Consider the following 23,627-nt stretch of genomic DNA (forward strand, 5'->3'; position numbering starts at 1 on the left):
GCTGGGTTGTTGGTTATTGGATACAAGTCCTTTATCAGACACGTGATTTATAAATATTTTCTGCCAGTTGGTGGATCGTCACTGTTCTGCTATCAGTGCCTCTGTTGGTTGTGTTCTCTGGCCAGCCCAGGAGCCAGAAGCCAGTGTACCTGGCTTCTCCTAGGTCTTGGAAGTCCTTGTAGGGTGTCACAGCTTCAGGGAACTCTCAGCTCTCCCTGGACCCTCCAGGTTACAGGTGAGGAATCAGAGCCCAGAGGGGCAGTGGCTGACTTAGGGGCACGTGGCTGGTGTGGCAGAGCCATGGCTTGAACCCTGACTGCGTCTCCTGGGCCAGCTTGCCCTTGGAATTTCCACACTGGCTTTCTGGGGGGGGTGGGCATCTGTTGACATGGTCTCCAGGTGATGTCCGGCAGGATGGGCTGTTCGATGCTCAGGATATTGGGCAGGGCTGGGGTTCTAGAGGCTAAGAGGGTTGCCCTTGTTTTGTCCTCAGCCCCTGCACGGTCTACTCCAGCTTCCGCACCCCCCAGACCTCCAGGACAGTGTGTTTGGAGGGCATCCTCCTCTATTCTCAAGGATGTCTGGGAGCCCCTTCCACAGTGAGACTGGGTGTCACCGTATAGACCACTGGCTGTATTCTGCCTGACTCTGGGGAAGCCCTCAGAGCCTGCTGAGCTGCTCTTGAAGGCTTCACTGTGGATCCCATGGGCTGAGAGGGCTGTGATTGCTGCCTGGTGGTGCGTAGCATGCTGGCCTGGTAGGACTCTTAGTGAGGCTGTACCTGGAGCTCCAGGGCAGCCTGGCTGCCTCCTTCCTGCTTGTGGTACTGAAGCTGGTGGCTGAGACACTCTTGGAAATGAACTGAGTGTCAGTAAACTCTCGTAGATTCAGTGACTGAGAAGAACCCCCAGGTGTTTGCCACCACCACGTGATTCTTCACACAGCAGCTGTCGGGGTGGATGGGTGGGGTATTTATTTATTTCATTATTGACATATAATTTATGTAACTGTACACATTTAAAGTGAGTGGCTTGATCCATTTGGGCATATGTAAACACTTGAAAAATCATCACCATAATCAAGGTCATGAGCACAGCCATCATTTTAAGAGTTTCTTCTCATCTCCTGATAATCCCGCCCTCCTTCCTAGGCAGCCACTGACTCACTGTCCCTGTAGATTAGTTTGCATCTTCTAGAATGTTAAAGAGGAAAGTGAAAGAGGAGAGTGAAAAAGCTGGCTTAAAACTCAACATTCGAAAATGAAGATCATGGCTTCCGGTCCCATTACTTCATGGAAAATAGATGGGGAAACAATGGAAACAGTGACAGACTTTGTTTTTTGGGGCTCCAAAATCACTGCAGATGGTGACTGCAGCCATGAAATTAAGAGACACTTGCTCCTTGGAAGAAAAAGTATGACAAGCCTACACAGCATATTAAAAAGCAGAGATATTACTTTGCCAACAAAGGTCTGTCTAGTCAAAGCTGTGGTTTTTCCAGTTGTCATGTATGGATGTGAGAGTTGGACCATAAAGAAAACTGAGTGCTGAAGAATTGATGCTTTTGAACTATGGTGTTGGAGAAGACTTTTGAGAGTCCCTTGGACTGCAAGGAGATCAAACCAGTCTATCCTAAAGGAAATCAGTCCTGAATAGTCATTGGAAGACTGATGCTGAAGCTGAAGTTCCACCTGATAGGAAGAACTGACTCATTTGAAAAGATGCTGATGCTGGGAAAGATTGAAGTTGGGAGGAGAAGGGGACGACAGAGGATGTGATGGTGCGATGGCATCACTGACTTGATGGGCATGAGGTTGAGCAAGCTCTGGAAGTTGGTGATGGACAGGGAAGCCTGGCGTGCTGCAGTCCATGCGGTCGCAAGAAGTTGGACATGACTGAGCAACTGAACTGAATCGAGAGTGTTGTAGAAGTGGGGCCATGCAGTCAGAGCTCTTTTCTGTCTGCCCTGTCCTCTTTCAGTTGGTGTGATCATTTTGAGATTCCCCCACGTTGCTGTAAGGACCAGCATTCATTCCTTTTATTGCCAAGTAGCATTCTCTTGCACGGGTGGATGGACCTTGGTCTGTCCGTTGGTTCATCTGTGGATGGACATTTGAGTTGTGTCCAGCTGTGGGCTGTTATAGGAAACGCTGCCACGAGCAGTGGTGTGCAGGCCTCTGAGGGGACATACTCAGGGGACAACATTGGATGGGATGGTAGGTGTAGGTTTAACTGTTTAAGAAACTGCCAGACTGTCTCCCCAGGTGGTTGTGCATTTCGTGTTTGTTTGCTGTTCGTTTCCAGCAGCGCCTGGGAGTCCCGGTTTCTCCACAGCCTTACCAGCACTTGGTACAGTCGGGCTTTTCAGTTTTAGCCATGCTGAGGTGTGAGAGGATCCCACGGCGGTGTTAGTCTGCAGTTTCCTAACGTCTAACACTGTCAAGAGTCATTTCACGTTTGTGTTTGTCACCTACGTATCTTGTTTAGCCAAGTGTCTGCTCAGGTCTTTTGCCCATTTAAAAATATTGCAGCTTTGGTTTTCTCACCGTTAGGAGTTCTTTATGTCCCCAGAGTATATCTCTGCCCCTCCCAGCTTTCTCTGCCTTTGGAGGTGGGCTTCCGTGGGAGGAAAGTGAGCGTTAGTCGCTCCGTCGTTTCTGACTCTGTGAGACCTCGTGGACTGTAGCCCTCTAGGTTCCTCTGTTCACGGGGTTTTCCAGGTAAGAATACTGGAGTGGGTTGCCACTCCCTTCTCCAGGGGATCTTCCCCACTGAGGGATCGAACCTGGGTCTCTCACATCGCGGGCAGATTCTACTATCTGAGCCTCCAGGGAAGCCATGGGAGGAAACTGGCCTCCAGTTCTAGGAAAAGCCATTCAGCCCTCTGCTCACCTTCTCTCCTGGGTGCCTACCATCAGTTGGGCCAGTTGATTCTCTGAGCTCCAGGACCTTGTCTGTCACTTCCTGCCTTTCTCCTTGGTGACTCGGGTGTAGCCCCTACTCCCTGGGCAGGTGTGGGGCAGATGGAAGGAAGCATGCTGCCTTCTCCACCTTCTTCAGTTTCCAGATGGCCTTGAGAGCTGAAGGACATAGTGGTTATTTCCCCACAAACTGCACCCCAGACACAACCTCGTGGGTGTTTTCACTCCCTACCTCCCTTCCCCAGCCCCTGGCAACTAACTGCCAGTCTACCGTCTGTGTGTCTCTAGGATTTGCCTGTTCTGGGTGTTCTATATCAGTGGACTCATATACTAAATGGTCTTTTGCATGACTGGCTTCTTTCACTCAGCATAATGTTTTCAGAGTTCATCCACGTTTTAGTGTTGTTGAGGCAAATAACTAATAAACAGTGTATAACAGGAATAGGAAAGAGTTTGATGTGAGCCAAACTCAGGACTGTAGCCCAGAGGATTTGCTCTGACGATCTGCTCTGGAGAAACAGGATTTTCAGCACAGTTTTCTGTCTTGTCAGTACAGAGAACATCAGTTGACTTGATGTTCCCTCCGGTTTCAGAAAACCAGATCCCCACGTACCCAGGACATCAGTGTGGCCTTGGCATCTGGGAAGGGAATCTGACTGTTGAAGGAGTAATGAGCATTGGCGTCCCAGGGAGGAGGTGTTTAGTCCTTATTCTTTCTTTATTTCTCTGGCTTCTCCAGGTCTCAGCTGCAGCCAGCGGGATCTCCACCTTCAGCTGCAGCATTGGAGCTATTTGTTGGCGCGTGTGCCATCTAGTTCCCCGACCAGGGATCAAACCCAGACCCCTGGAATTGAGAGCTCAGAGTCTTAGCCACTGGACCACCAGGGAAGTCCCCAGGCTTTATTTTGAACATGAACACTCTTCTGGTTAGTGCACCCTTTCCTTTAGTAATTAAAGCAGACGCACAGTGTTTGTCTGCTAGACCACAAGCAGGCTATTTTAGTTAGCATCGAATCAAGGTAACTCATTTATAGCCAGAATGACTTCCCCAGACCTCAACACGTGAACATTCCTTTTATCAGCGTGTATCAGTACTGCATTCCTTTTTATGGTCAAATAATGGTCCATGTATGGATCTGAGAGTTGGACTGTGAAGAAGGCTGAGCGCTGAAGAATTGATGCTTTTGAACTGTGGTGTTGGAGAAGACTCTTGAGAGTCCCTTGGACTGCAAGGAGATCCAACCAGTCCATTCTGAAGATCAGCCCTGGGTGTTCTTTGGAAGGAATGATGCTAAAGCTGAAACTCCAGTACTTTGGCCACCTCATGCGAAGAGTTGACTCATTGGAAAAGACTCTGATGCTGGGAGGGATTGGGGGCAAGAGGAGAAGGGGACAATAGAGGATGAGATGGCTGGATGGCATCACCAACTCGATGGACATGAATTTGGGTGAACTCCGGGAGTTGGTGATGGACAGGGAGGCCTGGCGTGCTGCAATTCATGGGGTCGCTCAGTCGGACACGACTGAGTGACTGAACTGAACTGAATGGTCCATTGGGTTGACGGACCATATGTTATTTATCTGATGATGGATACCTGGGTTTCCACCTTTCAGTTATTATGAATAATGTTGCTATGAACCTTTCCAGACATCTAGTTTTGTCATTTTAAATGGTTCTTGGTTAGTTTAATAGAAAGGAAATAGCAACTTATGGTTGTTCAGCTTCAAAATTGTTTACTCATATAGCTAAAGTGGCATCAGATGGTTCTGTTTGTGGAAAGGTCTGCTCATGGCTGGAGTCCAGTGGCGGTGGAGGCCTAGTTCAGCCTCCCTGACAGGACTGAGCTGTGGGAGGGGTCTTAGACAGTTAATTTTGCATCATTTCTTACAGGTTTTCTCCCCTCCCTGAATTCTGTTTTTCTCTAATTAAAAATAAAAAAAATCTAAGTTCCACTGGGTTTAGCTTGTATCTCTCTCCAGGTTTTAAGCAGTTGGTGCTGCATATCATTTAGTGGCTCATTCTCCAAACGTGAAACATGTCTTCCCTCCAACGATGCTTCATTTCAGTCTTAACTTCTGTGGTTTGTCTAAAAGCACTTCTCTAGATAGCCTTGTCCCAGTTGTGGATTTCAGTCCATTTTCCCATGTCTTATGGTCCTGTGCTTGGCATCGCATGCCATGTGAATCCTCACCATGCCGTTGGTAGATGTATCATTCAGAAAGTTCTTCAGGTACAGGTTGATATCAGGATTCTCCATTTGCTCCATTGAGGACTGTTGCATCTTTAAGCCAGTCTTGTAATGAACTTAGAACCTGGTGGGGCAAATGGTGCCGCTTCTCTTGTTGGTGTGGGGTCATTATCATCACCTGGTTGGTGTATAGGGGAGGTGGGGAGGGCAGTTGTTGACCTTCACAGAGCCCTGCAGGCTGCCTCCCCACACCCGGCCTTCCTTCCCAGATCGGTACCCCTGGTGTTTTCTGGTTCTGACTATTGGTGGCCTGCCGCCCTTCCTCCCTTCCTCCCGAGTAGAAGCTGGGGCTTGAACCAGCTAACTTCCAACATCTCTTTCTACTCCAATTTCTTACGATTTTACAGGAGTTTCAAAAGTCAAGTTCAGTTCAATTCAGTCACTCAGTCGTGTCCGACTGAGCGACCCCATGAATCGCAGCACGCCAGGCCTCCCTGTCCATCACCAACTCCCGGAGTTCACCCAGACTCACGTCCATCGAGTCAGTGATGCCATCCTGCCATCTCATCCTCTGTCATCCCCTTCTCCTCCTGCCCCCAATCCCTCCCAGCATCAGAGTCTTTTCCAATGAGTCAACTCTTCGCATGAAGTGCCCAAAGTATTGGAGTTTCAGCTTTAGCATCATTCCTTCCAAAGAACACCCAGGGCTGATCTCCTTCAGAATGGACTGGTTGGATCTCCTTGCAGTCCAAGGGACTCTTCAAGAGTCTTCTCCAACACCACTGTTCAAAAGCATCAATTCTTCAGTGCTCAGCCTTCTTCACAGTCCAACTCTCACATCCATACATGACCACTGGAAAAACCATAGCCTTGACTAGATGGACCTTTGTTGGCAAAGTAATGTCTCTGCTTTTCAATATGCCATCTACGTTGGTCATAACTTTCCTTCCAAGGAGTAAGTGTCTTTTAATTTCATGATTGCAGTCACCATCTGCAGTGATTTTGGAGCCCCTAAAAATAAAGTCAGCCACTGTAGCCCATTCTTGTTTTAAAGATACGCAATCCTTTAGAATCTTTGACATGATTAAACATCCTGTATTGGATGTTATCTGCTATTTCCGTTATTGCTTTAGTTTTTCCTGGGACTATATGTATTCAGTCTGTTGTTTCTCTTTTTTACCTATGTTTCCTCTCAGCTTTTTGAGATTTTAGTATGTTCCCAATTATAACTAACAGCCCAGACGTAGCAACATGTTACATTCAGGTGTTTTTAAATCACAGGTTAATATGTTTTTTAATCCCACAGTGAATTCTGAGCCTTATTGTGAAGGTAAGAGAAAAGGTAGAAGGGTATACCCACATCCACACCTGGGTGTTCTTTTTGCTTTGGCTCCATCCCTTCATTCTTTCTAGAGTTATTTCTCCACTGATCTCCAGTAGCATATTGGGTACCTACTGACCTGGGGAGTTCCTCTTTCAGTATCCTATCATTTTGCCTTTTCATACTGTTCATGGGGTTCTCAAGGCAAGAATACTGAAGTGGTTTGCCATTTCCTTCTCCAGTGGACCGCATTTTGTTAGATCTCTCCCCATGACCCGCCCATCTTGGGTTGCCCCACAAGCATGGCTTAGTTTCATTGAGTTAGACAAGGCTGTGGTCCTAGTGTGATTAGATTTAGTTTTCTATGAGTATGGTTTCAGTGTGTCTGCCCTCTGATGCCCTCTTGCAACACCTACTGTCTTACTTGGGTTTCTCTTACCTTGGGCGTGGGGTATCTCTTGACGGCTGCTCCAGCAAAGCGCAGCCTCTGCTCCTTACCTTGGACGAGGGGTATCTCCTCACCTCCGCCCTTCCTGACCTTCAACGTGGGATAGCTCCTCTAGGCCCTCCTGTGCCTGCGCAGCCACGGCTCCTTGGGCGTGGGGTTGGTCCTCCTGGCCACCGCCCCTGGCCTTGGGCATGGGCGCGTGGGGTAGCTCCTCCTGGAGCCGCCCCTGACCTCGGACGTGGGGTAGCTCCTCTCTGCCACGCTTAGTGCGCCGGTCGCAGCCGCCTGCGCTTAGTCAAGGAGGAAAAAAAAAAAGTCAAGGAGGGAGTTCCTTGGCCACCCAGTGGTTAGGACACAGCACTTTCACTACCGAGGGTCTAGGTTCAACCCCTAGTTGGGGAACTAAGATTCTTCAAACCTGATGACACAACCAAAAAACTTAAAACACAAAAATTTGAACAAAAGAAGCTCAGGGAACCTGCAGTATTTGGAGTGTTGGGATGGGCTTCTGGGCACCGCCCCTTATCTGGGATGCCACGGTTGCTTAGGGAGGCAGCGATGCTCCTACGCAGGACTGGCTGAGTCCAAAGGGCACCGCTGCAGGCCAGGGAGCCCTCTCTAAGCCCCATCTGGTTGTGGCTTCAGGAGGGACCGTGGGGCTGCGGACGCCATGCTCTTGCTCCGGCGAGCTGTACCCCTCTCAGCCTTCCGGAGGCGCACTGACCAGGCCCGACTCAGGGAGAAGGCCAGGCTGTGAGTTGGGAGCCATGGGGAAACTGTGGGGCAGCTGGTGTGGGGGTGTCTGGGGGACCCTGGCCCGAGCACCAGGGCAGGTGGGACTGGCAGGTCTCGGCATGTGGCTCCAGAGGCCAGGGCTGGAGTGGGCATCTGGGGCCTTGGGGCCTTCTTTCCAACCTGAGGTTGAGAGAGGGACTAGAACAGACCGAGCGTGTGGGGCTCCCAGAACCTCTGAGGTGGTTCGTGTCCTGAGCGGCCTGTGGCCCAGGGGAGGGAAAGTGGGGAGGGCCAGAGGAGGGGGTCCCAGCTGACCCGAGGGGACCAGGGCCCTGGGTAGGTGGAGTTGGGATGACGTCTGTCCACTCTGCATCCCCCAGGTCAGCTCAGCGTCTGCCACACATGCCCAGTGTGGGACCTGGCGGTGAGCAGGTTGGCCCGGCCTTGCCAGACAGGACCTGTTTCAGGGGTTGCGGGCAGATCTTGATGTGCCGTTGTAGCAGCCACAGGGCTAGGGGAGGTCTGCGGTCCTGGCCGGGACCTGTCAGGCTGTATGGGTGGGGAGGCTCATGGGAGAAGTTTTGTCCCAGACTCAGCCCTGACTCCGCTCCAGGCAGATGCTGTGGGTGTGGTGGGCAGGCCCCTCACCTGCCTGCCAGGTCCAGGCTCCGGGCATCCTGATGGCCCAGCTGAGGGTAGCCTTGCCACTTCCTCCCGGGCTGGGTGCCTGCCTCCCTGTGGAACCGGGGGCTGTGGTGCTGGTCAGGCTGGGATGTTCTTAATCAGTTTGGAATGTTCTTTCTCTTTTTTGCATAAAGATGGGGCCACTAGTGCCTTTAGTGAGAATCCATCCATATATTAGGAAGGCCCCCGGGAAGGAGCCTGGGGCACTTGGCCTCTGACAGGGGGTCTCTGTGGGCCCAAGTGGCAGGCTGCCTTTACCAAGCCCCATCAGGGCCATGTCCTGACTTGACCTCTAAACAACAAAGTCTGTGCAAGTTAGCTGGACAGGTGCCTGGGAGCCCAGCCAGGATGACAGTTTTTAGGAAGGATGCCCTTGAGTGGGTGGGTTCATTCATTCATGCCGCCCATCATGGTGCCTGGGTGACTGTGGCTCTGCAGGGATGGCTTTGGGTCTGGGTGACACTCAGGACATGTCCAGCCTCCTCTCCCCTGGCTGCTGCTTCGCCTCAGCACCAGGACCTCTCTGCCAGCTGGTCCTTTTCCCCCAGACCTAGTTGGGGGAGACAGTAGAAGCCAGTGCACCTGAGCCGGGGGAGGAAGGTCTGTGTGGTGGGGGCAGCAGGTCGGCCAGGAGAGGGCTGAACAGCCATCTGCCTCCCTGCCAGGGTTCAACAGCCCCTACCACTCAGGGTGGGCTTGAGGGACAGGTTTCAGATGCCGTCTCCTCTGCATCTGATGGGACCTCTCCCTCTGTCTCACTTACTCTGGCTCTTGACACCTCCCCCCACCCCACCACCACTTCTGTCTGAGTGTCAGGAAGCTTTGGGTCCAGGCCTGGGGCTTGGCCTTTGTCCCCAGCGCTGACTCAGGAGGGCACCTGTGCCTTCTAGATCTCAGGGCAACAGCAGCAGGAGGGCTAGAAGGTTTCCTTCTCCACTGTTGTTATATACAAGATGAGGTTTCTATGACAACTGGGTTTTGGTAGGGTTCTCAGACTGATGAAATGGCCCCTTCCTGGTTAGATTGGGCAGCCCAGGAAGCCAGGGTGCTTCCTGCCAGGCCAAGGGGTTGGGACTGTCCTTGCAGTGGGAGAGGGCGGGTGAGTCGGCTGCAGCTGCCCTCCTCTCCTCTCTCTGGACCTGGGATGTCCCAGCCCACATGGCTTCCCAGCTGAGCAGGTACTAACCACCGGTTGTGGGACCCCTGCCCCATGTGGGGACCCCTGTGGCAGATGGGGGCAGGTGGTAGGGGGACTTGGCCTCTGTGTGCGACAGACTGGCTGGCTTCAGGCAGCCCGGGGCACCCAGGCCTGGCCCAGGTCTTGCTGACCTTGGAGGTTAAGTGGTTAACTGAAGCCGGGATGGGGACTCTGGCCTCTGAGTATCCACATGCGCTCCTGGTGGGGTCATATCATGGGTGCCTGGGGGAGTTGGCAGTGAGGCTTGGCACTCACCCACCCGGTGCTCACCCACCTGGCTCCAGGGCCCAAGTTGGGACGCTTGCTCCTCTTTGCCTTCTTGCCCAGCTTCTTCTCTTTCTCCTGCCAGCAGATTTCTGCGGTTGGGCCAGGCGCTGCTTACCTTCCTGTCTGCTCAGCTCAGGGTGCTCTGGGTTTTTGGGATCAGTGGGGCTGGGTGGGCCACCTGCCCTGGTTCATTCTCGTGTCCTGCTTTGGGGCCTGGCAGGGTCCCAGGGCCTCTTTGGCGGCCCAGCTGTTTCTCCCCCCTTGCCTCCTCTGGGGTCTTTGGGGGTTGAAGGAGCTTTGCTGGAACCTTTTTAGGCAGCAAATTGGATAGGACAAGCAGTGCCAAACAGCCTTCCGTTGAGCAGAGTCCCTCCCACATAGGAAGATGGGGTGTTCATATGTGCCTGACTCTGGCCTTCAGGGCCCCATGGTAGAGGCTGCCAGGTGTGAACCAGCCCACGTGCCCTCAACCCATGTGGTTCTCCTGGCAGGTGCATGCCCTCAGATGAGCCTGGAGCTCCTTTCTTACCAGCAGTGGCAGTCCCCGCCCCGCCAGCCTCCTCCCTGGCCCGCCTTCGGACTCTCGTTCAGATCCTGCTTTATGGGTTCCCCCGCCACTGGCACCTTCTCAACTGCCACCTGCAGCTCCAAGGCGGGGGTGGCACTCTGTCCAAAAGTCACTGTCCTGACCCGCCTCTGCTTCTCTGGGTTGAGCCTCATTCAGAAGGGACGGGTCTGGGGAGCTTCTGGCACAATCCGTGAGGTGTGCTTAGAGCTGGCTGCCCTGTGGGAACCCACCTGGACCCTGGCAGCAAGCCCAGTGGTTCTGCCCATGTTTGAGTGCTGGTGGAAACCCCACAGAGGAGTTCACGTGTCCTTAGCTGGACTTGGCACTGCCACCTTCTCCTTCAGACAGTTCTGCTTTCACCGTTGGGTAAAGGAAACAGCCCCCTTGCCTCGCCTCCCCCAGTTCCTGTGGAACTCACGTGGAAGTGTTCCATTTTAGCACTGACATTTTCCTGTCAGAGTTGGAGATGTTGGCCTCATGCTAGGGGGCTGTGGGTAGGGTGAGCAGGGAGCAGTCATCAGTGGAGCTGCCACCAAGGCTGCTGGGGGGCCTGGCCTGGGCTGGCTGGACTGGGGAGCAGGACCTGAGCTTGGCTGCAGGCCATGGGGTCTCAGCCCAGCCGCTCCCTGCTGCCTTCTGGGAGTGGTGCTCAGGCCACTCAGGCAGGGGCCTCAGGCCACATGCTGTCTGGGTTTTTTGGCGTCACTGTAACACATGACCACACCTGGGTGGCTTAAAACCCAGAAATGCATATGTTTTCACATCTGGAGGCTGCAAGCCCCATACCGGGGTCGGCAGGGCCACGCTCCCTCTGAAGGCTCTAGGGGGAAGGGCCTTTCTTTGCTTGTCCAGCATCCCGGCTGCAGGCAGTGCCTGTGTGTCTTGTCAAAGCGTCACCTCAGTCTCTACCTCCGTGTCGTGTGGCCTTTTCCCCTGGTGTGTCCAGATTTCCATCTTCTAAGGATACCAGTCATGGGAACATGGCCCTGGTAATAACCTCATCTTAACTTGACCATATTTGCAAACACCTTGCTTCCAAATCAGATCACGGTCACAGGTTCCAGGGTCAGAGCTTCAGCTGATCTGAATTGTGTCAGGGGACACAGTTCAACCCCGTCCAGAGGCTCCAGGTTGGGTGGGGCCTGGCCCAGCCTCCGGGGACCCGGAGGAGCAGAGGGACAGGCCTGCCCTCAGAACATGCAGACGTGTGGGGAGCAGGGTGGCTCCTCCAGCCTCCCCATTGTCCCTTGCCTGCTGTCTGTTCCTGGAATGGCCTCTCCTACTCTGTTCCCCTGCCTTTCTCCCGCCCACAGGAACCAGCAGAGATGGTAGCCTTGCTGTGGTGAGTTCAGAGAAGGCTTTGCTGAGCACCTTTGTTTCAGCTGTGTTTTGAATAAATTTTAAAGACTGTGGATTTATTAATATTTGACATGGTTGACATGGTTTTGTGGGGCTTGCGGGATCTTTGTTCCCCGACCTAGGATCGAACCCACGCTCCCTGCATTGGGAGCAGAGTTTTAACAGCTGGACCACCAGGGAAGTCCTTTGACATGGTTTTAAATTCAGAAAGCACAGAGGCGTCACTGTGACCTTCCTCCAATCGCTGGTTCCCCTCTCAGGGGCAGTGGAAGCTTCTGGTTTCCCGGGCCTCCCACCAAGGGTGGTCTCCACTGGCCTGCAGATATGGTCACCCGTCTCCCATCATTCTGAGCCTTTTCTCATCTAACAGGGCTTCTCCGAGACCCTTCCTCCCTCTTGCTCGAGGCTGTGCACTCTGTGTTGTGTGGGTGTAACTTAATCTAACGAGCCCCTTATTGGCGGATTTAGGGCACGGCCAGCTTTTGCACATAAAACAGCTTTTCAGTGAGTAACCTTGAACACGCTTGGTTTGGTCATGTGTGGAAACATCTCTAGGTTGAATTCCTCTTGGTGGGACGTCTGGCTTAGAGCAGCCCATATATCTGGAGTTTGGGTGGATGATGATAAAGCTGGGTTGCCCTCCGGAATTTTGTGTCTACTTAGGCTCCCCGTTCGTCCATGAGTCGCCTTTCTTCATGGAGCAGAGGTGGCATGTTGCCGGGACAGGCTGGTGCAGGTGTTGCCGGGACAGGCTGGTGCAGGTGAGGTGGAGGGAAGATCCAGGTGGGCCCAGCCAGCAGCACTGGCCTGGGCAGGTGCAGCCTAGAGCCCCGAGAGGCAGTGGGAGATAGGCGAGGAAAGTTCCAGATCCCTGAGGGCTTCAGAGGCCTCGCTAGGGAGTTGAATCTTTTCTTTTTTTTTCTGGTTGCCCCATCCCCCCATGGGGGATCTTAGTTCCCTGACCAGGGATCAAACCCATGCCCCCTGCAGTGGAAGTGTGGGGTCTCAACCGCTGGACTGCCAGGGAAGTCCCAGGAGTTGAATTTTTCTCCTGTAGCAGGGGCCCTGGAGGGTCTGGCAGGGCCGTGGACTCCTGCTTAAGAAGAGTGACTCTTGGGGCATCAGGGTAAATGGTGGGCTTCGGCAGGGAGGCAAGACGTAGGCAGAGAAGCCCCTCCATCCGCAGCCCCTGGGTGACTCCTCGCACACCAGCCCCGACTGAGGGTCTCCCAAGGCCACCCTGCCCCCAGGACAAGTCCAGGCTCTGTCCCAGTCCCAGGCCCGTGTGACAAGCTCTTGGCTCCATTCTCCAGCTCGCCCTTCACCCATATTCTCTCCCCCCAGGGGTCACTGGCCGGCTTTGGGGGACCACTGTCTTTTTCTGTACCTGCCGAGCTCTCCCGTCTCTGGGGTCTTCTTCTGAGATACCACCTCTCCTTGGAGTATCCGTCGTGCCCCACCCTCTGTCCCTGGCTCATCTGCTCCCTCTCCCGGAGTTGACCCAGGTGTCACTTCCTCTGAAGTTCTCCTGGTGCCCGGGTGGGGGGCGGCTGCACCATCTGAAAGTGACTCTGTAACCCCAGTGTGTGTGGCTTCCTTCCTGCTCTTGTCATCAGCTTAGTGTTTGCTTCAGAGGTTAGCAGGGAGGAGGCGGTGTCTGCTTTGGTTCCGTGGGCCCATCCCTGGCCAGCTCATCCTGTGGTTTGGAGCAGGAGTGGCTGGAATGGAGGGGGAGGGGTGGTGAGAAACAGGGTGGTGACATTCCAGATGCCACTGCTGGGAGGGCAGGGAGAGAGGAAGATGGTGGAGAGGATCTTGGGGTGCGTAGGCCTGGTCACAGGAGGCAGTGTCCCTGCCACTGGCCAGCTGAGAAGACGTTGGGGATGGGGGTCACAGGAAGGGCTCCCTGGCCCAACTGTCCACTTTTCCCTGGAGCTTCTGGGGTTCAAGGACTGAGAGAGTTGCAGGTTGGCATGGGCAGAGGGGCAGAGAGAGGTGGGAAAGAGAATGGGGCACACAGAGTCCCCCCAGGATGGGGTCAGGCCCACCACCTGCTCTGCCCTCACAGAGCTGGCCTGCGTGGAGGCCATTTCAACAGTCAGGTGCTGCCAGTCAAATTCCAAGAGATTTCACATTAAACTCTGGATTGCCGGCTTCTCTAGAAAACTCAGTTCTTTGGTATCCTCAACTCAAACCCCTGCACGGATGCAGCTGGCCAGCTGTGAGGGCCAATACCACCCAATACCACCCCTTCACCTCCCTGACCAGAGACCAGTGGGCAGTGCCGTGTGGCATCGTGTGTGCTCCACTGGGCTGTCTTTGCTTCTTTTCTGATAGAAAAGAGGAAAGCGAAACACTTTCCATATCTGTCTCTTTGCTAAAAATGGGAAAGCAGGAGCTCCACCGAGAGGCTGCACGTTCCCCTGGCTGCCCTGGTCGCTCACACTCCTGCCTGTCTGGAGGTGACACGCATGGCGGGAGTTCAGGGGGAAGTGAGTTGAGGAAGACCCTGCCGAGCAGCTCCAGAGCTCTTTGGAGGAAGGAGGGGACAAAGGGAGGGCGGCCAGGTGCAGGACCATAGCCCTGGCTTTGGGGTGGAGGCTGGGATGGAATCACGGTGATGCCCTGGGGGAGGCATCTGATTTGGGGCCCCAGGGAGGGGCTGCCGGACCTGGGCTATGGCCCTTCTTGTTTGCAGAACTGCAGAGCAGAGGCAGGATCAGGTCCCTGGGGAAGGTTTGCGTCTGCACCATGTGGGTGTCAGCTGGCCTGGGGACGCTAGGACAGTCCTTGGGCAGGACCTGGGGTGACCAGGACGAGGGGGTGGGGGTGGGCCTGGAGCTCAGTACCCAGGGTCCCCTCCGGAGTTAGTGGGATGTTGGTGCTGTGGGGTCTGTCCGGACCCTCAGTGTCGCAGGGTGGCTCCAGGCTCTGTCCCGTGTCCTCGTGTCTCAGAGGTGTGTCCTCCCCGGCCTCTCCCTCCTCAGGCCCTCCCGGATGTGAGCACTTCCTCCTTGGCCTTGGGGCCCTCTGTTTGCTCTTCCTGGCTCTGAGCCAGCCCGGCATACACAGCCCCACTTTACAAACAGGCAGAAATACGTCAGGCTCCCCAGAGGCGATCTCTGGTGCTCCTGGGGAAGGCTGTGTGGTGTAGAATCGTTTCAGTCCTCCCCTGTCTGGACCCCTGCCTGGCCCTTAGGCCTGTGAGTAGAGGTGGACCATCTGGTCTTTACTAAGTTGAAAACAAATTCAAAGGAAAGAGTTTGATATTGTAATGTTGTTTGATAGAGGTTGTTTTGTTATTTGAATTGGCTACCTCTTAAACTTAAAAAAAAGAGCTTAGTAGTATAAGCAGGAATTTTTAAAACTCAAAACATTAAAAATATTTTCTATAACATTTTTTAATAGAGGTTACTTTTTGAGCAGTTTTTGTTTTTGCTGGAGCCTAGTTCCCCACAGTGAAAGCAGTCCGAACCCCTGGACGCCAGGGAAGTCCTCAGAGCAGCTTTAGTTTCACAGCAAAACGGAGAAGAAAGTGCAAAGGCTCCCCGCATGCCCTCTGCCCTACATGCACAGCCTCGGCCTTTATCAGCAGCCCCAACAGAGAGGTGCATCTGTCGCAGCCGATGAACCCACATTCTTTATGAACCCATAAAGAATCTGCCTGCAATGCAGGACACCGCAGTTTGATTCCCGGGTCGGGAAGATCCCAGGGAGAAGGGAATGGCTACACACTCCAGTATTCTTGGGCTTCCCCTGTGGCTCAGATGTTAAAGAATCTACCTGCAATGTGGGAGACCTGGGTTCAATCCCTGTGTTGGGAAGATCCCCTGGAGGTGGGCATTCTTGCCTGGAGAATCCTCATGGACAGAGAAGCCTGGTGGGCTACAGCCCATGGGGTCACAAAGAGCTGGACACGACTGAGTGACTAAGCACACACCCCTGCATTGGCACATGAATTTAACCACTGGACTACCAGGCAAGTCCAAACATGGACTTTTAAAAATTGTCTCATAGTTTTGCCTTTTCTAGTGGTAGCTTATGGTGAATGGTGTCAGATTCGTGATCTCTGAAGGAGAAAATTTCGCTTTGGGATCATAGACGCGGCTTCAGTCACTCAAGAGCTTCATGCAGCAAAAGTATTATTATTAAAGTAACAAGGGATAGAGAAATCTTCTGACACAGACACCAGAAGGAGGCAGAAGAGTGCCCCCCTACTAGTCTTAGCAAGACCTTATATACTTTATCAATTGGTTACTAGCAATAGATCCGAAGAATGCCTCAAGGTTGTTAAGGTCTTACAAGACCCACTCACACAACATACATCTTAACAAGGTTAGCCAGAAGGAATGGGTTCCTGTTAAGAAGAAACAAGTCCTTGAGCAAGATACATTGATGTTATATGATCATTAGTACACAGTTTAAGGAAAAACATACCCTTCAGTTCAGTTCAGTTGCTCAGTGGTGTCCGACTGTTTGCGACCCCATGGACTGCAGCATGCCAGGCCTCCCTGTCCATCACCATCTTCCAGAGTTTACTCACACTCATGTCCATTGAGTTAGTGATGCCATCCAACCATCTCATCCTCTGTCATTCCTTTCTCCTCCCACCTTCAATCTTTCCTAGCATCTGGGTCTTTTCAAATGAGTCAATTCTTTGCATCAGGTGGCCAAAGTATTGGAACTTCAGCTTCAGCATCAGTCCTTCCAATGAATATTCAGGACTGATCTCCTTTAGAATGGACTGGTTGGATCTCCTTGCAGTCCAAGGGACTCTCAAGAGTCTTCTTCAACACCACAGTTCAGAAGCATCAATTCTTCGGTGCTCAGCTTTCTTTATAGTTCAACTCTCACATCCATATATGACTATTAGAAAAACCATAGCTTTGAGTAGATGGACCTTTGTTGGCAAAGTAATATCTCTGCTTTTAATAAGCTGTCTAGGTTTGTCATAACTTTTCTTCCAAGGACCAAGCATCTTTTAATTTCGCCATCTACAGTGATCTTAGAACCCAAGAAAATAAAGTCTGTTATTGTTTCCATTTCCCCCCACCCATCTATTTGCCATGAAGTGATGGGACTGGATGCCATGATTTTAGTTTTTTGAATGTTGAGTTTTAAGCCAGCTTTTTCACTCTTCTTTCACCTTCATCAGGAGGCTCTTTAATCACCTTCATCACGAGACACCCACATACCACATCTACTTCACCTGCTTCATCCATCCGTGAGTGGGCAAGTAGGTTGTTTCATGTCTTGGCTACTGTAAATAATGCCACAGTGAACGTGGGGGTGAAGATACCTTTTTTAAAATATGTTTTTGGCTGCCTTGGGCCCTTTGTTGCAGTGCTCAGGCTTCTTGTTCTGGTGCTTGGGCTCTCTAGTTATGGCGCATGGGCTTAGTTGCCCTTTGGCAAATGGGGTCTAAGTTCCCTGACCAGGGATTGAGCCCAGGTATGCACTGAAAGGCAAATTCTTAACCACTGGACTGCCAGGGAAGTCCCGTAGATATCTCTTTGAGATGGTGATTTCATTTCCTTCTGATGAGTACCCAGAAGTGGGATTGCTAGTTAATATGGTAGTTGGAGTCTGAATTTTTTGAGGCATCTCCATGCTGTTTTCCACAGGGGCTGTACCAATTTACATTCCCATCAGCAGTGCCCAAGGGTTCTCTTTTCTCCACATCCTTGCCAACACATGTTTCCTGTCTTTTTGATAACAGTCGTTCTGACAGATGCGAGGTGGGATCTGATTGTGGTTTTGGTTTGCGTTCCCCTGATGGTTAACGGGACTTCCCAAGCGGCGCTAGTGCTAAAGAGCCTGGCTGCGAATGCAGGAGACGTAAGTGACACGGGTTTGATCTGTGGGTCGACAAGATCCCCTGGAGAAGGGTATGGCAGCCCTCTCCAGTTTTCTTGCCTGAAGAATCCCGTGGACAGAGGAGCCTAGTGGCCTCCAGTCCATGGGGTCGCACAGAGTTGGACACAACTGAGTGACTTGGCAACAGATGGTTAATGATGTTGAGTATCTTTTCACGGGCCTGTTGGCCATCAGTATGTCTTGTTTGGGAAAATGTCCATTTCAGTCCTCTGCCCATTTTTTAACTGGATTGTTTTGCTCTTGAATTTTATGAGTTCTTTGTGTGTTTTGGATATTAATGCTTTATCGGATACATGATTTGCAGATACTTTCTCACATCCCACAGGTTATCTTTTCATTTGACTGATGACTTCCTTTGCTGTGCAGGAATCTTTTAATTTGATGTAGTCTCACTTACGTATTTTTTCCTTCTTTACCCTTTGTTTTTGATGTCAAATCGAAAAAATCATCGCTACGGCCTACGTCTTTTCCTAGGAGTTTTCTGGCTTTGGGTCTTATGTTCAAGTTTTTAATCTATTTTGAGTTGATTCAAAAATCTTTTAAAATGAGCATTTGAGAAGCCAAATGAGGCTCCTTTCCTGTGCTCTGGGGGTTCCCCTGGCCACTGCCTGGGCGACTGTGGCTGCTGCCCTTGAGCCAGTGATGCAGGTGAGAAGTAGGGGTCCTGAATGCCCCCTAGGCTGAAGGGGTGACTTTGGGGGTGGGCGACAGGTCCAGACAGCCTTTGGTCTCCCCAGAAAATGGCACTGGTGACTGAATGCTGGAGGCACCAGCCCTCCTGCGGCTTCTGACTGGTGCTTAGAGAAGGAGGAAGCAGTGCTGATGAGTGTGTATGTTGCTGACTGTGTGCCAGGCTCCTTATCTGTGCCATCTCATGGTTCAGTCTTTCCCATAGTCAAGTGTGGTAGCGCTGTTGTTCCTCTTTTACGGATGAGAATGTAAAGGTGGCTGGGTTTTGGCAGCTTGCTCAGGTCACCCAGCCAGTAAGACTGGGAGTCGGGAACCATCTCTGAGGTTGCCTGGCTTAGCCTCCAAGTCTGGAAGGAGCCAGATCGGGAGGGCAGTGGAGCTCCATGGCCCAGAGTGGGGGGTCCAGCCTCTAGGGCCCACGCTGGCCAGCAGACTGGAGCAGGGTGTGTGTGCCCAGGTGATGCCAGGCACCCAGAAACTGCACACTAGCTCAGTGCCTGGTACCCACCTCAGGGCCTGAGGCTAGTGGAGACAGAGTTCATCAGCCAGACAGATAGGTGTCTGGGAGAGGGCCAAGCTCCATGGGGTTGCCCAAGGTAGGAGCACCAGGCTGGCTTTCTGGGACTCCAGGGATTTCATAGGGCTTCCCTGCTGCTGACCTCTGCAAAGACATGGCTTTTCCTCTGGGGGAAATGGGGTGATTTCAGTACCCCCTGACCTTGGGGAATTCCCCGCTTTCAACTCCAGGGAACCCACCCCTCGGGCGCTCTCTTGGAGCCCTGGGGGCAGGCAGCAATCAGGTTTTGTCTTGCTGGGAAGGTCTGGATGCTGTGATTTGTTTGCAGTTCTCAATATCTGTGGCCACAGGAGGCCAGCTCCTCTGGGACTCCTGACAGAGACGGTAGTCCTGGGAATGTGTGCTTTCTCCAAGGGATCATAGCTGTGTCCTTGCTCATTCAGCTCTGCGGGTCACTGCGGGTCCTGGGAGCCAGGAGGGGCAGGCGCACTGAGCACCCCACGGCCGGGCTGCCTCGATGTCACAGTCACGGCCTTTGCGGAAGGTCCTCGCAAAGGACCTCCCTTCCTGCCAGGGCAGGGGCGTTCTCCCACTGGCAGGCTAGGTGCCTGGACCCCAGGGCAGGAAGGTCCCCCTCTGCCCTTCCTCCCAGTGGCAACACGACCCTGCAGCCTCTTGTCTGGCTGTCAGGTCAGATCAGCACCCCACGGTGAGTGGGGGTCCTTTTCCTTCTCTGGGAGCCATCAGGCCTTTGGAGGGCTGTCTCCCTGGGGTCACTGCTGTTCATGAGTGACATCCTGCCAGAGGCTCATCCTGCCTCTTCTCCCCCCAGGATCATGCGGCCGGATGACGCCAACGTGGCCGGCAATGTGCACGGAGGGACTGTCCTGAAGATGATCGAGGAAGCAGGAGCCATCATCAGCACCCGGCACTGCAACAGCCAGAACGGGGTAGGTGTCTGGGGACCCTCTGCCAGCCTGGCCAGGTCTCTGGGAGATCCAGGCAGTCCCCTCCGGCCGTGTTGTACTCTCTGGGGTCAGGGCAAGAGTCTGGGTGGGGCCTGGGCCTGGAGCCTGCCCCTCCCTCTTCCTTGAGCCTTGGGGGCATCTGGAAGCCCTGGCCCTGGACCAGGGACCCCTTGGATTGGCACTTGGTTTGGGGCTCATTGAAGGGAGGCTGGGTACCCCCAGAAACTAAGCTGAGAGACACCTTTTCAGCCCCTCTCCCTGCGTGTGGGGTGAGTCGTGGCTTCCTGAGTCCGAGAGGCCCCAGCCTCTCAGAGCCTGTGTGGGCGGCAGTTAATCCTGGGTGTCACATTGCCTGCACCCGGATCTGTCCCCTGCTCGACCCATCCTGGGTCCACTGGCAAGTCTGGGGGCTCTTCCCTTGGTGGCTCCTGGGCTGCAGGGCCCGCAGGCCTGCACCAGCTCCTGCCGTGGTGCCTGCTCTCCACCCGCTGCCCAGACAGAGGCAGAGTTGCAGATTGAGGGCTTCAGGGCAGCTGCTGGGCATGTAGCCTGCCAGGTCCTGCCCGGCCCCAGCTCTGTGGGGTCCCGACATTCTCTGAAGCCCGCCCTCGGGATCCTATGGGCCTCAGCCAGCCACCTGCTGTGCCCCTGTCCTCCAGTTCCACACTCATGTGGGCTGTGTGTATATGTGCATGGGTGTACACCACTGTAAGGGTGCATGCGTGCAGAATGAACCAGGCTGGGGTAAGTGTTGGGGGTGGATGTGGGCCTGGGGGCCTCAGTATGGGGAGGAGTAGGGTGGGTTGCGTAAGACCGTGCTGTGAGGGAGGGGCTCTCCTTCCTGCTGAGAGTTTAGATTGATTCAGCGCCCTTGACGTTCTGGGGCTAACCCGTCACATTCAGAGAGTGCCCTCTGGTGGCTATGAGGAAGACAGGCCTGGGCCTGAAGGTCCAGGGCCGAGGTGGGGGCCAAGCCCCTGAGAGAGACTTTGAGGGTCCATGCCAAGCCTGGCAGGAAAGGCTGGACGTAGAAAAGGAAAAGCCCCAGGACTTGGAGTGAGGGAGTAGGGGCTCAGGAGGCTGTGTGTTGTTCAGTTGCTCAGTTGTGTCTGACTCTTTGCAACCCCATGGACCACACCACGCCAAGCTTCCCTGTCCTTCACCATCTCCCGAAGCTTGCTCAAACTCGTGTCCAGTGAGTTGATAATGCCATCCAACCATCTCATCCTCTGTCGCCCCTTCTCCTGCTGTCAATCTTTTCCATCATGAGGGTCTTTTCCAATGACTTGGCTGTTTGCATCAACTGGCCATATTGGAGCTTCAGCTTCAACATCAGTCCTTCTAGTGAATATTCAGGATTGATTTCCTTTAGAATTGACTGGTTTGATCTCCTTGCTGTCCAAGGGATTCTCAAGAGTCTTCTCCAGCCCCGCAGTTCGAAAGCATCAGTTCCTTGGTGTGCAGCTTTCTTTATGGTCCAACTCTCACGTATGACTACTGGAAAAATCATAGCTTTGACTAGATGGACCTTTGTCAGCAAAGTGATGTCTCTGCTTTTTATTAGTCATAGCTTTTCTTCCAAGGAGCAAGTGACTTTTAATTTCTTGGCTGCAGTCACTGTCTGCAGTGTTTTTGGAGCCCAAGAAAATAAAGTCTGTCATTATTTCCACTTTTCCCCCATCTGTTTGCCATGAAGTGATGGGACCGGATGCCATGGTCTTCATCTTTCGAATGTTGAGTTTTAAGTCAGCTTTTTCACTCTCCTTTTTCACCTTTATCAAGAGGCTCTTTAGATCCTCTTTGGCTTTCTGTCATTAAGGTGGTGTCATCTGCATATCTGAGGTTATTGATATTTCTCCAGGCAATCTTGATTCCAGCTTGTGCTTCATCCAGTATGGCATTTTGCATGATGTACTCTGCATATAAGTTAAATACTCAGGGTGACAATATACAGCCTTGACGTACTCCTTTCCCAATTTGGAACCAGTCCGTTGTTCCATCTCCTGTTCTAACTGTTGCTTCTTGACCTGCACACAGGGTTTCTCAGGAGGTGGTCTGGTACTCTCATCTCTTTAAGAATTTTCCAAGTTTGTTGTGATCTACACAGTCAGAGGCTTTAGCATAGTCAGTGAAGCAGAAGTAGATGTTTTTCTGGAACTCTCTTGCTTTTTCTGTGATCCAGTGGATGTTGGCAATTTGATTTCTGGTTCCTCTGCCTTTTCTAAATCCAGCTTATACACCTGGAAGTTCTCAATTCACATACTGTTGAAGCCTAGCTTGAAGGATTTTGAGCATTATCTTGCTAGCATATAAAATTAATGCAATTGTGTGGTAGTTTGAATATTTTTAGGCATTGTCCTTCTTTGCGATTGGGATGAATACTGATCTCCAGTTCTGTGGCCACTGCTGAGTTTTCCAAATTTGCTGGCATATTGAGTGCAGCACTTTCACAGCATCATCTTTTAGGATTTGAAATAGCTCAGCTGGAATTTGATCATCTCCCTTGACTTTGTTTGTAGTAATGTTTCGTAAAGCCCATTTTGACTTCATACTCCAAGATATCTGGCTCTAGGTGAGTGACCACACCATCATGGTTATCCGGGTCAATAAGACCTTTTTTGTACTGTTCTTTGTATTCTTGCCACCTTTTCTTAATCTCTTCTGCTTCTGTTAGGTCCTCACTGTTTCTGTCTTTTATTGTGCCCATCCTTGCATGAAATCTTCCCTTGGTATCTCTAGTTTTCTTGAGGAAACCTCTGGTCTTTCCTATTCTATTGTTTTCCTCTCTTTCTTTGCATTGTTCACAAAAGAAGGCTTCTTTTATTTCTCCTTGCTATTCTTTGGAACTCTGCATTCACATGGATATATCTTTCCCTTTTTCATTTGTCTTTTGCTTCTCTTCTTTTCTCAGCTATTTGTAAGGCCTCCTCAGACAACCATTCTGCCTTTTGGCATTTCTTTTTCTTGGGGATGGTTTTGGTCACCACCTCCTGTCCAACCTCTTATGAACCTCTGTCCATAGTTCTTCAGGCACTCTATCAGATCTAATTCCTTGAATCTATTTGTCACTTCCACTGTATAATTGTAAGGGATTTGATTTAGATCAATCCTGAATGGTCTAGTGGATTTCCCTACTTTGTTCAATTAAGTAGAATTTTGCAATAACGAGGTCATGATCTGAGCCACAGTCAGCTCCCCCCCCCCCTTTTTTTTTGTTGACTGTATAGAGCGTCTCCATCTTCAGCTACAAAGAATATAATCAGTCTGATTTCGGTATTGACCATCTGTTGATGTCCAAGTGTAGAGTCGTCTCTTGTGTTGTTGGAAGAGGGTGTTTGCTCTGACCAGTGCGTTCTCTTGGCAAAACTCTGTTAGCCTTTGCCCTGCTTCATTTTGTACTCCAAGGCCAAACTTGCCTGTTACTCTGGGTATCTCTTGTCTTCCTACTTTTACATTCCAGTCCCCTATAATGAAAAGGACTTCTTTTTTTGGTGTTAGTTCTAGAAGATTTTGTAGGTCTTCATAGCAGCCTCTTGCCGGCAGAGCTTGGAGAGTTCCAGAAGGGGCCCTCAGGCTGTGCCCTCATCCTTGCCTGGCTCTCTCAGCTCTTTGCCTTTTCCACTTTGTGCCAGCGAGTGGTGCTGTAGCCCCACAGATGTACTGAGGGCTGGAAGCCCAGCAATTCCCTCAGGTTGTTTCAGCCTCAGGGGTGATGTGACTGTGGGCGGGTAAGGAGGGGTGAGGTGGGCGTGGAAGGGACAGGCCCCCCTTGAATCAGAGGGTGAACCCACATGCTGTGCTTGCCTGCACAGCCCCTGCTGCGTCGCCGCTCTGGGGCCTGACTCCAGGACCTTTATAGGAACAGACTCCTGCCTGTCTGAGGCTG

The 23,627-nt window shown here is 52.2% G+C and overlaps 1 protein-coding gene across 5 annotated transcripts in view; it reads left to right on the top strand.

Annotated features, from left to right (window-relative positions):
- ACOT7 (acyl-CoA thioesterase 7) overlaps positions 1-23,627 on the top strand; it is a 108,276-nt gene that overhangs the window by 31,791 nt on the left and 52,858 nt on the right. For 4 of the 5 annotated variants that reach the window (XM_059875369.1, NM_001075682.2, XM_005217082.4 and 1 more), the window contains 1 exon segment: positions 19,606-19,723. In XM_059875369.1, the coding sequence (XP_059731352.1) occupies positions 19,606-19,723 (118 nt within the window). 5 annotated transcript variants of the gene reach the window in all.

The sequence above is a fragment of the Bos taurus genome, chromosome 16 (genome assembly GCF_002263795.3).
Source record: "Bos taurus isolate L1 Dominette 01449 registration number 42190680 breed Hereford chromosome 16, ARS-UCD2.0, whole genome shotgun sequence".
In the NCBI taxonomy this organism is placed as follows: Eukaryota; Metazoa; Chordata; class Mammalia; order Artiodactyla; family Bovidae; genus Bos; species Bos taurus.